We start from the raw sequence: 12,394 nt of genomic DNA, 5'->3' as shown, positions 1-12,394 counted from the left end.
TAGCCCTGTTTTTTATCGATACAGGGTGTGCGACAAACTTTAAAGGGCAATTCTGCATAAAAAAAGAAATGGCAGCTTGGTTATGGGGTTTTAAAATTTTTCTTACAAACTGACGATCTATTTATTGCTCTATAACCGGTTGAGATATGGAAGTAAAATTTGGTGGGTTTTAATAGGTAGTTATTGTACATTTTTTGACATACAATTAAGAATGTTATATCCACGATTGGCGTTTATACGGGTAATATGACCCTTAAGTGTGGCAATGGTGAACATAAAATTCTTAGGTGAGGTAAAGTTCGTCGATTCAGAGTGGTGGACTGCGCTCCGTATTCTAAGTGAAAAATAAGATTGTTTTGCCTTAGAATTGCAACTGAATAAAAATGGTATACATTTTTATTTTCAACGAAAACATTTCGTTTATAAATTCGCAAAAGTGTGTGTTATTACGTTGCCGCTCCTGCAATACTCAGATCAGATTTATCGATGGATTCTTATGTAGTTTTTCTTCTTAATCCAAATCTGAAAACGGCATTTCGATATTTCTAACCGTCTTCGAGATAATCGACCTCAAAGTTTAAAATGTGACGTCACAATCGTTTTATTTTCTGCCGACACACTACACGTCCAGCTGAAATCGTTGCTATAAAGTAGGCTAGTATTTTAATCTCGATTTGTTAAGCAAAGCATAGGTTATTATATTTACATTTGAGTTTGACACTTCGTGAATGTCAAACTAAATTTTAAATTAAGTATTAATAAAACATCAATGATATTTGATAGTGAATTTAATTATTATATAAAATAAATAAGATGTTCAAAAATACAATTTGAGTATATTTTAAAAGCTATAATTTATTAACTGCTTTAAAAAGGTTTATATTCTTGTTTTCATGATCATTTTTCAGTGCGTCATTAATTATGACGTCATACACTGTATTGGGTGTGTCGAGACTTATTTCATGTAATTATTGACGAATCTGACAGATGCCAGAATCGTACTTAGCCATAGGTGAAAAGCTTGTGGAATTAAACTAATTAGTAATTTAGTAGATTTGATTTTTACACAATATGTTAACATGTAGGTATTTTTTATAAAGGGGAATAAAATTAAAAAGTAAACAATATTGTTAATTAAATTTATAAATATGGAAACATTAAAAAATGACACAAAACTATCCATAAACTGTGTTTTTATCTTCTTCTCTAGGTGCTGTCTCCGCTTCAAAAGTTGATACTCATCAGAGCGATCTTTATTTCTGAAACCGCGGCTCTAAATAATTCATTGTTATTACATCCAAACCATTTCCTAAGGTTCTTCAGCCATGAGTTACGTCTCCTTACTATGAATATTTTTCTTGCATAAAGACCTGGAATATAAACTAACTTCTAACGAATTAAATTCTAAACCAAAATACAAAACTAACTTTTAACGAACTAAATTCTAAACCAAAACACAAAATAATGCACAAAAACGTTGTGAAACACAAGGGAAGTCGAATTCGAAATTTCAAAATGACAGGTACACAAAATACTGACCTGAATAATAACCGTCACTTGACTCTTTGACACTTCTAAAAAATGGCCAAAATGGACTAAGTTTTCGTCAAATGTTCTTAATACGTGTATTTGATTGGCTAGAAAAAACGCGCATTCTAAATATCAACGAATCAAAGGTAGGTTAGGAATAGACATTTTATGTATATAACCATTGTAATGCTGCATTATTTTTGTGTTTAATCACGGAGCTACCGCTTTTTCCGTCTCATCAAACTTAATGCATTAGAGAGAAATCGAAAAACTGTGACGCACTGAAAAATGATCATGAGAACAAGAATACGAGTATACGACCTCTCCTTTATGATAAATAGACTGTTCCATTTGCTATCAAATTAAAATATAGTCGGTTCGCTAAACTCGACACAACTGGCTAGTGATTTTAGTAGGTAATTTTTCTGTTTTTTGCGAATTTTGCCAAAATTGGCAAACTTACTAATTATTTAGTAATTATTAACTAATTAGTAATATATTTTTTTGTCAAATTGGCAAAATTTTTGACTAAAATCACTAGCCAGTTGTGTCTGAGTTTAGCGAACCGACAGTATATGAAATAATAGTGTTTGGTATAAAAAATTATGGTCTGATATGTGCAATTACATCCTTCTAATGGAAAAAAATATTTGAAGATTTTTCTCAAATTATGGATAACAACAACATTTTCATTTATAACTCTTTTATTTTTAATTTGACGAAGAAAAGTTATTCTTCATAAAAAGCTCCTCATGTTCTAAGATTTATGATGCAACCATCATATATAAAATTTTATTAATTTTATACGAGGTATATAAAAAATATGAATTTCGATCAACAAGAGTAAACTACCTTTATAGTTCATAACATTTAAATTAGAATGATATAATTGCACATTAAAACATAATTATTAATTCTAAACTACTTTTCATAATAGCAATTTTCCATATTATGAATTAACATACGTAAATAAACAAAGTTTTCGTTATGATAATGCCATTTTCAGCTTGTTATTTTTATTTTTATTTTATATTATAAAATTCTTAATTGAATGTCAAAAAATGTACAACAACTACTTCTGAAAACCCAACAAATTTGTCATTTCCATATCTCAACCGGTTTTAGAGCAATAACTAAATCGTCCAGTTTGTAAGAAAAATTTCAACACCCCCTGTTTCGGAAATGAAGCATTTCAACATACGTTTATAAAGCAAACTGTCATTATTTTTTCATACCTCTTTAAAGTTTGCCATACTTATTTTTTAAAAACACCCTGTATTGATGAAAAACAAGGTTAGATGTTACAGTACCTACCTAACTTTTTTATTATCCGACATAAGCGAATGAATCAAAAAACAGAACGTTAAGAAAACAGGAGGCGATATTTGGGATTTAATTTCAGTATTTTATAAACGCTAGAATATTCCACAGAGTAACGTCAACTTTGAGAAAATTCACATTTTGATTTGTACACCCGGTATACACTGACAATTTACCTGTCTAGCAACAAAATTGTTACCACGATATTAAAGAATAGTTAAAAAATCACTCAAATCGGAAACAGGTTTTTTGAAATTCGAGACATCAATAATGACCCATTTTAAGGCGGTGTGTTAATATCTTGAAGAAATGTAAAATTATATAATAATATAAACTATTTGCATAAAATTACCTAAACGAATTCTAAATGATTTGTGATGGCATACCTCGTCAAAATCTTTTTACATTACAAAAGCTGAATTTTATGAATAAGTGTTTATCGATCAGTCATAAACATTGTAGGAATAGAAATCAAATCCTAATAGGTTGCTTTTATTTAGTAACACAAAAAAACTATTTACCGGATTATGTCTGAAAAACGTAACTATGAGCAGAATGTTATTACACAAATATTTAGTAGTTAGTAAATATTTAAGTACAGTGAACATTTGTGAAATAACTATTTTTTCGATACATCGTGATAAATGTTTTCTATCAAGGTAAAAAATACACTGCCTAAGAAATTCTGACAATAATTTTTCTTTTAAGTACGTGAAAATATTTCACAAAAATCACCAAATACATCTTCTTTTTTGGTTGATCATATCAACCTTCGACGGTAATCCATAATAGTCCAGGACTCATCTGTTTTGAGATGGACGTTGAGAGGTGACTCAAATTTTTTTGCAGAAATTGCTTGAAAACAAATCAAATAATAATATTTGAGTTATCCTCCCTCTCAAAAAGGTCCGGAACATTGTTTAAATAATCAAAATGTCAAAAAATGAAGGAAAAATTCGATTGTTTTCTTCGTTTTTTGATTATAACTTTAAAGGTATTCATTTCCAAGAAAAGTTATACTAACATAAAAGTTGCATAATTAAATTTCCTACAATATAGAATCAGTTAGAAATTTAAAAAATAGTCACTCTACTTGCAAAATAGCAATAATTGCGAAAAAAACATACAAAATCAAGTATTAGCATTTTACATTTTTTAACCATTTATGCTACACTTAGGACCTTAATATTTTACCCAGAAAAACTTTATGATACGGTAAAACAATACTGTAAATTTCATTAAGATCGGTTTAATAGATTTTGCAAAATAATTTTCGCAATCCAGCTTTCGCAAAAAAAATTCATTTTTTCAAAATGTTACAGGACCGAAAACAAAGCAGATAGCAAGTTGAAATTTTTTTGCTTATAGAAGTGTACTGTACCTTTCATTTGCAATTTGCAAAATTAAAATCGATTAATTACCACGGCGTCAAGAAATGTTTTTAATAAACATTAATTTTTGGTGCTACGCGCAGGACAGCGGTGTTCGATTCACACAAGTTGATTTCCACCAAAATTTCTTCCAATCTTTATCTAATATATTATTTTCTTACTCTATATTTTGTTGTATTTTAATATTTTAATTCCACAAAAATTAAACTAATTTTATTATTGTTTGTGAAATATTGTTTAAACAATTGCATATGTTTAAAAATAATAAACTTTTATTCTCTAAGTTAAAATATATGAACTAAGAAAGTTTTTGCTAATAAAAATGTTATTTCAAAGGATAGAGTATGTGTTTTTATTTTGCAATAAACAAATTTATTTATTTATATCGAAATGTAATAAAAATTAAAATTTATCAATGCTTATCAAAGGTCATTGGAATGCCCAATCAGAGTAAACTATCCGCTGTCCTGCGCGTAGCACCAATAATTAATGTTTATTTAAAAAAATTCCTGACGCCGTGGTGTTAATCGATTTCAATTTTGAAAAATTGAAAATAAAAGGTACAGTACACTTCAATAAGCAAAAAAAAAATTAACTTGCTATCTGCTTTATTTTCAGTCCTGTAACATTTTGAAAAAATGAATTTTCTTTACGAAAGCTGGATTGCGAAATTTGTTTTGCAAAATCTATTTAACCGATCTTAATGAAATTTACAGTATTATTTTACTGTATCATATAGTTTTTCTGGGTGAAATATGAAGGTCCTAAGTGTAGCATAAATGGTGTAAAAACGTAAAATGCGAATACTTGTTTTTGTATGATTTTCTCGTAATTATTGCTATTTTGCAACAAGGTTGACTATTTTTTAAATTTTTAACCAATTCTATATTGTAGGAAATTTATATACGCAACTTTTATGTCAGTACAACTTTTCTCGGAAATGAATACTTTTAAAGTTATAATAAAAAAAAACGAAGAAAAAAATCGAATTTTTGCTTAATTTTTTGACATTTTGATTATTTAAACAATGTTCCGGACCTATTTGAGAGGGAGGATAAGTCAAATATTATTATCTGATTTATTTTCAAGCAATATCTGCAAAAAAATTTGAGTCACCTCTCAACGTCCAAATGTACTAATGTTTTTACAGATGCGCCCTGGTCTATAAATATTCTATTATTTAACAATAAAACACTGAAAACGTTTGTTTTCTATACTTCCACAAAATTTATTATAACTAAGTGACTACAGCTGTTTCGGCGGAGTGCCTTTCTCAAGTGATAACTTTTGACAAACGGATAGCAGAACACAAAAGGGCATTCAACAATAGAAAAATAGACACTTCTACATACGCACTTCACCTTCTAGATCATAATCATTCTTTCAATGAAGAGTTTCAAATTCTACATATTCAAAATAAAGGCCTTAAGCTATCTTTTTTAGAATCTATGGAAATTAATAAACTGAAAAATACAGATATAATTCTGAATGACCAACTCGAGACAAACAGCTCCCCACTCCTCAACCTCTTCAGTTGAAGACCTAAAAAATGCAAACACATTGTAAACTATATCACTTGAGAAAGGCACTCCGCCGAAACAGCTGTAGTCACTTAGTTATAATAAATTTTGTGGAAGTATAGAAAACAAACGTTTTCAGTGTTTTATTGTTAGATAAAATGAACTTCCATCAAGTAACGGTCGAATCCATCAATTATTCTATTATTTAGTTACATAGTTCTAAAAACAACTGTTTTTTATATAAAAGCTGACTAAAAATCTAAAATTTAGAGGAATAACGCAGAAAACACAAAAGTCACCGATATAACTTAATTAACGTGTGAAATTCCAATAGTGTCAAAATTTCATAACATTGAAGTAAGCTTGCCTGCGGTTGGACCAATGACAAGGTTGGACATAATTGGCAAACAAGCATAATAGTATAAGAGCTCTGAGACATTTTTGAGTAGGTATTTTAGGCAACCTGAAAATTTTTTAGGTGACTCTTCTATGATAGCCTAATACAAAAATGCCAGTCTGGCTGGAGGGTAGCGGTTATTTTCCCCAAAAATCCCCCCAAATTTAAAAAAAGGGTAAACATTGTTATTACAAAATATATCACTGATATGTCTTGAAAGTAAATTTAAATATTCAAATATAAAGAAAATAAACAGGCCAGGCAATTTGAGGGCGATTTTAACTTTGCAAGATACTTGCATTGGCGCCCCAGGATTATTTTCAGGGAGTGCATCTGAACTTCAAAAGATTTCATTTGAATATGTACATACTATTAACGAGTATAAAATATACAACTATACATGCATAGATATGTACATTCCTTCCGAACAGGGAGGTGCAATTGTTATTTTGACAGGGTATTTTTTAATTTTAAAAATAGATATTCTAAAATAGACCGGTTTTTTTGGTGAAATTTTCCAATTGGCATTTGATCAAACAAATTATGCGTGCATATAAATGAAAAGCGCTATAGGTAAGCAGCAGTGTGAGAAAGAGCGTATACAGATAGCTGTATCCATGTATTTAGAATTAATTAAAAATTAATTAGTGATTCATTAATTGAGTTGCTACGTATTGTCTGTCCTTTTATACGGAGTCGAAGTCTGGACAATCACGGGCGCATCTGAAGAAAGACTTGCCATTGTTGAGATGTGGTGTTATCGAATAATGTAAAAGATATCATGGACATAACACTTAACAAACACGGAAACATTAAGAAAGATGATAAAGGCAAAAGAAATACTTAACACTATGAAGGAAAGAAAAATGAGCTAAAATAAATATACATTATCTTCTTCTTCGTCAGACTCCTCTCCAAACTCAGATTCTTCTACCATTCTACTTGATCTGTAAATAGTTGTAATATGTATTTAGAATTAATGAAAAATTAATTAGTGATTAATTGATTGAGTTGCTACGTATTCTTACTTATATAACCAATGCTTAATACTTTTTCTTATATAACCAATCACATCACGTTTTTTATTTCTTAGTATATGCCCAAAGTAGCTCATGTTCCTTTCCTTCACAGTGTTGAGTATTTCTTTTGCCTTTTTTATCTTTCTTAATGTTTCCGTGTTTGTTACGTGTCTTCATGATATATTTAACAGTATTCGATAACTCCACATCTCAACAACGGCAAGTCTTTCTTCAGATGCGCCCGTGATGGTCCAAGTTTCGACTCCGTATAAAAGGACGGAGAATACGTAGCAACTCAACTAATTAATCACTAATTAATTTTTAATTACTTCTAAATACATATTACAACTATGTACAGATCATGTAGAAGAGGAATCTAAGTCTCGAGGGGAGTCTGACGAAGAAGAAGAGAATGAATATTTAAGCTCAGATGAGGAGTTTGAATAAGAAGTACAACATTCGGACACAGAATTAGTTTAGTTTATAGTTTTATACTTTTCTACCTATATATTTATAATAAATTTGTTTTTTTCTATCATATTTGCAAAATGTATTGTATAGTACGTATTATTTTTCATTAATTAAGAAAAAGTTACTTAAAAAACTATAATATATAATAATTACTCTAACGTTTCGAGGAACAACAACATGGATATCGCCAGGTCACGCGATTTTTCTCGAGCGGACGGAATCGCTCAGCTACAACAACAGAGGACGCAAACAGCTATCGGTATACGCTCTTTCTCACACTGCCGCTTACCTATAGCGCTTTTTATCTATATGCACGCGTAATTTGTTTGATCACCAGGCAGTTGGAAAATTTCACCAAAAAAACCTGTCTTTTTTAGAATATTTATTTTTAATATTAAAAATTACCCTGTCAAAATAACAATTGCACCTCCCTGTCCGGAAGGAATGTACATTGTACATAGCTATCCATGTATAGTTGTATATTTTATACTCGTTAATAGTATGTACAGATTCAGATGAAATCTTCTGAAGTTCAGATGCATCCCCTGAAAATAATCCTGGGGCGCCCATGCAAGTATCTTGCAGAGTTAAAATCGCCCTCAAATCGCCTGGCCTCTTTATTTTCTTTATATTTGAATATTTAAATTTATTTTAAAGTCACTTCAATGATATTTTTTGTAATAACAATTTTTACCCTTTTGTTTAATTTTGGGGGGGATTTTTGGGGAAAATAACCGCTACCCTCCAGCCAGACCGGCATTTTTGTATTAGGCTATCATGGAAGAGTCAACTGAAAAATTTTCAGGTTGCCTAAAATACCTACTCAAAAATGTCTCACAGCTCTTGGACCATAACGGCGCGGTAAATTTGAATTCCTCCTCCTGATTTAAAAACAGACGATAGTACTTATTAATATTCAATTTAGTATTAATTGTAACCTTTATTCACTTTCTTGCTATATGAGCACGATCAAGGAACACAAAATTTTACGAAAACCTCCAAAAAAATAAACGATGAAAATTTGGGAATAGGTAGTTGAAATTGTCTATTATTATATAAGAAAAAGTTTACAATTCTACATCCCCTTCATTTTACAAAAATTGGGAAATACGGGGTGAACAAATTTTCTCGAGAGGGAAAAAATATACGTTCAAATTAGGCCCGGAATTGGATAAAATTACTAATTCTAAGCAACTTTTGTTCTATGGAGTTTTTTCACTCACTAAGTCAATACTTTTCGAGTTATTTTGCGAGTGAATTTGTTCATTTTTAACAAAAAAATCATGTTTTTGGACGGTGTTTCCCAAAAAGTAAGTATTCTAGCTAAAAAAATATTCTTAGTGAAAATATAGCTTATACAAAAAATGAAAAAAATGGTGTACGCGTGAGGTCTGCAGAACCAGTAGAAGCAGAGTTGTAGCTAATGAAATGTAGGTTCTTCTTCGTCAAATTCCAAATCGAATAATCAAAAAACAGAGCACTTTTCGGGGAAAATTCAGTATAACTTTTTTAAAGTGTTTAAAAAAAGGTTTATTTTTGTTTTTTAAAAAAACCTCTAACATTAAAATAAGTGAGTTACGTTCAAAATATTGTTGGTCCCTTTTATTTTTTGGTACAAAAATCGCGAAAATCACCCTCTAATTAGCTTCCCAAATAAAATTAATCGTTACTGCTTTACAAGCTACTTTACTTATGTAATATTTATTATATCTATAAGTTTCATTGGCTCAAAGTGCTCATTTTTGAAAAAAATTGGGTTTAAAATAAAACATTTTTTTTTAATTTTGAAAAAAAAAATGGAATTGTTCATGGAATTAACTTAAAAATCATTAGTAATACCAAAAATCTTAAAGAGTAATAAAATGTACGTTTTGCTTTTCTGAATATTTTTTCTTTTTTGTTTTTTTGTTAGACAAAAATTGGTTATGCTATGGCTGTTCAAAATTTGCTTAAACTCGTGATTAGTTACCCGTTTAAGCCATTTTAACTACAGCTTTTTCAAAAATAAGCACTTTGAACCGATGAAACTTACAAATCGTATAAATAATACATACGCAAAGTAACTTGTGAAGTGGTAATGATAAAATTTATTTGTGATGCTAATTTGGGGGTGATTTTCGCGATTTTTTTACCAAAAAATAAAAGGGACAAACAATATTTTAAGCGTAACTCACTTACTTTTAATGTTACAAGTTTTTAAAAAAAAAACAAAAATAAACCTTTTTTCAACACTTTAAAAAAGTTGAAATGAATTTTCCCTGAAAAGTGCACCGTTTTTGTGTTATTTCACATTGAAATATTCGATTTGGTATTTGATGAAGAAGAAGCTACTTTTCATTAGCTACAATTCTGCTTCTACTGGGTCTACAGACCTCAACCATACACCATTTTTTCGGTTTTTATAGGCTATATTTTTGCTAAGAATATTTTTTTCGCTGAAATACTTACTTTTTGAATTATCTCCGAAAAACCGTCCAAAAACATGTTTTTTTCTGTTAAAAATGAACATATTCACTTGCAAATAACTCGAAAAGTATTGACTTGGAAAAAAACTTTATACAACAAAAGTTGCTTAGAATTAGTCATTTTATCCAATTCCGGACTTATTTTGAATGTATATTTTTCACCTTCGAGAGGAAGGTATTCCCCTCCATTTTTGAAAAATGAAGGCGATGTAGAATTGTAAACTTTTTCTTGTATAATAATAGACAATTTCAACTACTTATTCCCATATTTTTATCCTTCCATTAGGGGAAACTGGGTAACAGTGAGACATGGGTAACAGTGAGACACTTGAAATACCTTCCCTCCTTTTCGCCATGTGTAGATATCATTACTTGTGAGTGCTTGCTGTATTAAAGGTTACTTATTTCCAATATGTTCGGCGGCCATGCAATTTTAGTTTACGATTTATCGTGATTGAGTGTGTTTGGTGGGCACTAAGTAAAATAATATAGGTGCTTTGAGAATTTTTTATAAAAGCATATTAATTGTTAGGATTTTTCTAGTATTACCATGACATTGTGTGTAGATTAGTAAACATGATGCCGTAGTTTAGAAAAGAAAACTAAGTTTTATAATAATAAACATAATATTTTTTAAATTTTATGGCAAATGGGTAACAGTGAGACGGGGTACATTGAGACATGTCTCACTGTTACCCAGATGTTATAAAAAAATTACATTTTGTATTTTTTTTTCTAACATTTCTTGTAAAAGACATTAAGATGAGATCACCAAGGCCAGTTTTTGTTATAGTCATACTAAATGGCAAAATAAATTTTCCTCATTCGAGATAAATTTCAATTTAATAAATGAATCACTATTTTTTTAATTAATAAATACTTTGTAACTTAAATTTGTTTTTATATATTTTTTTGTCATATAAATATATATTTTGCAACTTAAATTTTTGTGTGTGTATTATTTCATATAAATATTATACTGTCTCACTGTTACCCATGCATGGGTAACACTGAGACAAATGACAACTTGACCTTATGTGTCGAATACAAACTAAACAAACCGATATATTTTCAAATTTGATTTTTTCTTGTGTAATGAATAAATGTGAGAGTACAATCCTGAAGAAATTTTGTTTATACATGTCATAGTAGTGGACTTATGGTTAAATGAAAAAAAAGTGTCTCACTGTTACCCAGTTTCCCCTATTTTTTTTGGGGTCAGATTGTTCTTTGATCGGGCTATATACCCACGGGGTGGTCAAAAATCCCTTTATAGTAATGAATTGTTTTTGTTGTACTACACAGGGAGAAAATACTAACACTATTTTGTTTGTGAGTCATTTATTACTTATTTATTTATCTAAAACATCGGTATGAATACCGCCATTGTCGCCAACATAACTTGATACGACGCCATGTTCGTATGTTCATCCGTCCCGTGTTCGGAGTAACTGATGTAAAAGCTTGGAACTCCGTTTCGCAAGTCCTTTTTTGAAACATATCTGCGTTTTCTAACCACCCCCCTTAAATGACACCCCACAGTTCATTTCCAACGATGTTAAATCTGGACTTCTTGGAGGCCAAAGGATTGGTATAGGACAGGACATTTTGGAGAACCTTGTACAGAAAATAACAATCGCACAACTAATGATCTATCTACAAGATCAAAAAACAAGGTTTAACTATAGATTTTTTACGTTCTGTTTTATGGATAATCTCTTACATTATATTTCTTCCTCTTTATAAGCAATTCTGCTTGTTTATTGTCGGATAGATACCTCTATCGAAGGTTGTTACTCCATATCTTGCTCGGTCGACCGATATTTCTTCTACCGATTGGTAATTATCTCTTGCTGTCTTGACCACGCGTGTCTTTCCATTCTGCTTATGTAGTTATTCTATTCTTTTTGTCTCTTTAGTGTCTATTCGTTTATTATACACTGTACGTTACAATGTGTTCTAATATATTAACTCTTTTTTTGATCTCTCAGCGTATTTCCTGTAAGTCTTCTCAGTACTCCCATCTCTGCCGTTTTTAGTAGTCTTTGTGTTGTGGCTGTATGGAGTCTTGTTTCTGACGCATATGTCATTATTGATCTTACACATGCTTTATAAATTCTTGACTTTATCTCAGTGTTAATATATCGGTTTCGCCATATAGTGTTATTGAGCGATATAGTGTATATAGCGAAATCGAAATTGATGGGAAAATAATAAAGCAGGAGCAAGGTTTAGATATCTGGGAATAAATCTCACTTGTTACAGAGATGTTGAAGAAGAA

General features: G+C 30.2%; 1 protein-coding gene across 1 annotated transcript in view; it reads left to right on the top strand.

The window, feature by feature from the left end:
• Positions 1 to 265: 265 nt before the first annotated feature.
• Positions 266 to 12,394, top strand: part of LOC114331012 (choline O-acetyltransferase) — a 74,717-nt gene continuing 62,588 nt past the window's right edge. Inside the window, exon 1 of the mRNA XM_050645913.1 lies at positions 266 to 292. Within this exon, the coding sequence (XP_050501870.1) occupies positions 266 to 292 (27 nt within the window). The remainder of the gene's footprint in view (positions 293 to 12,394) is intronic.

The sequence above is a fragment of the Diabrotica virgifera genome, chromosome 1, assembly GCF_917563875.1.
Source record: "Diabrotica virgifera virgifera chromosome 1, PGI_DIABVI_V3a".
In the NCBI taxonomy this organism is placed as follows: Eukaryota; Metazoa; Arthropoda; class Insecta; order Coleoptera; family Chrysomelidae; genus Diabrotica; species Diabrotica virgifera.
Note: the sequence above shows the minus strand (reverse complement) of the source record. Positions and strands in the feature narration are given on the sequence as shown.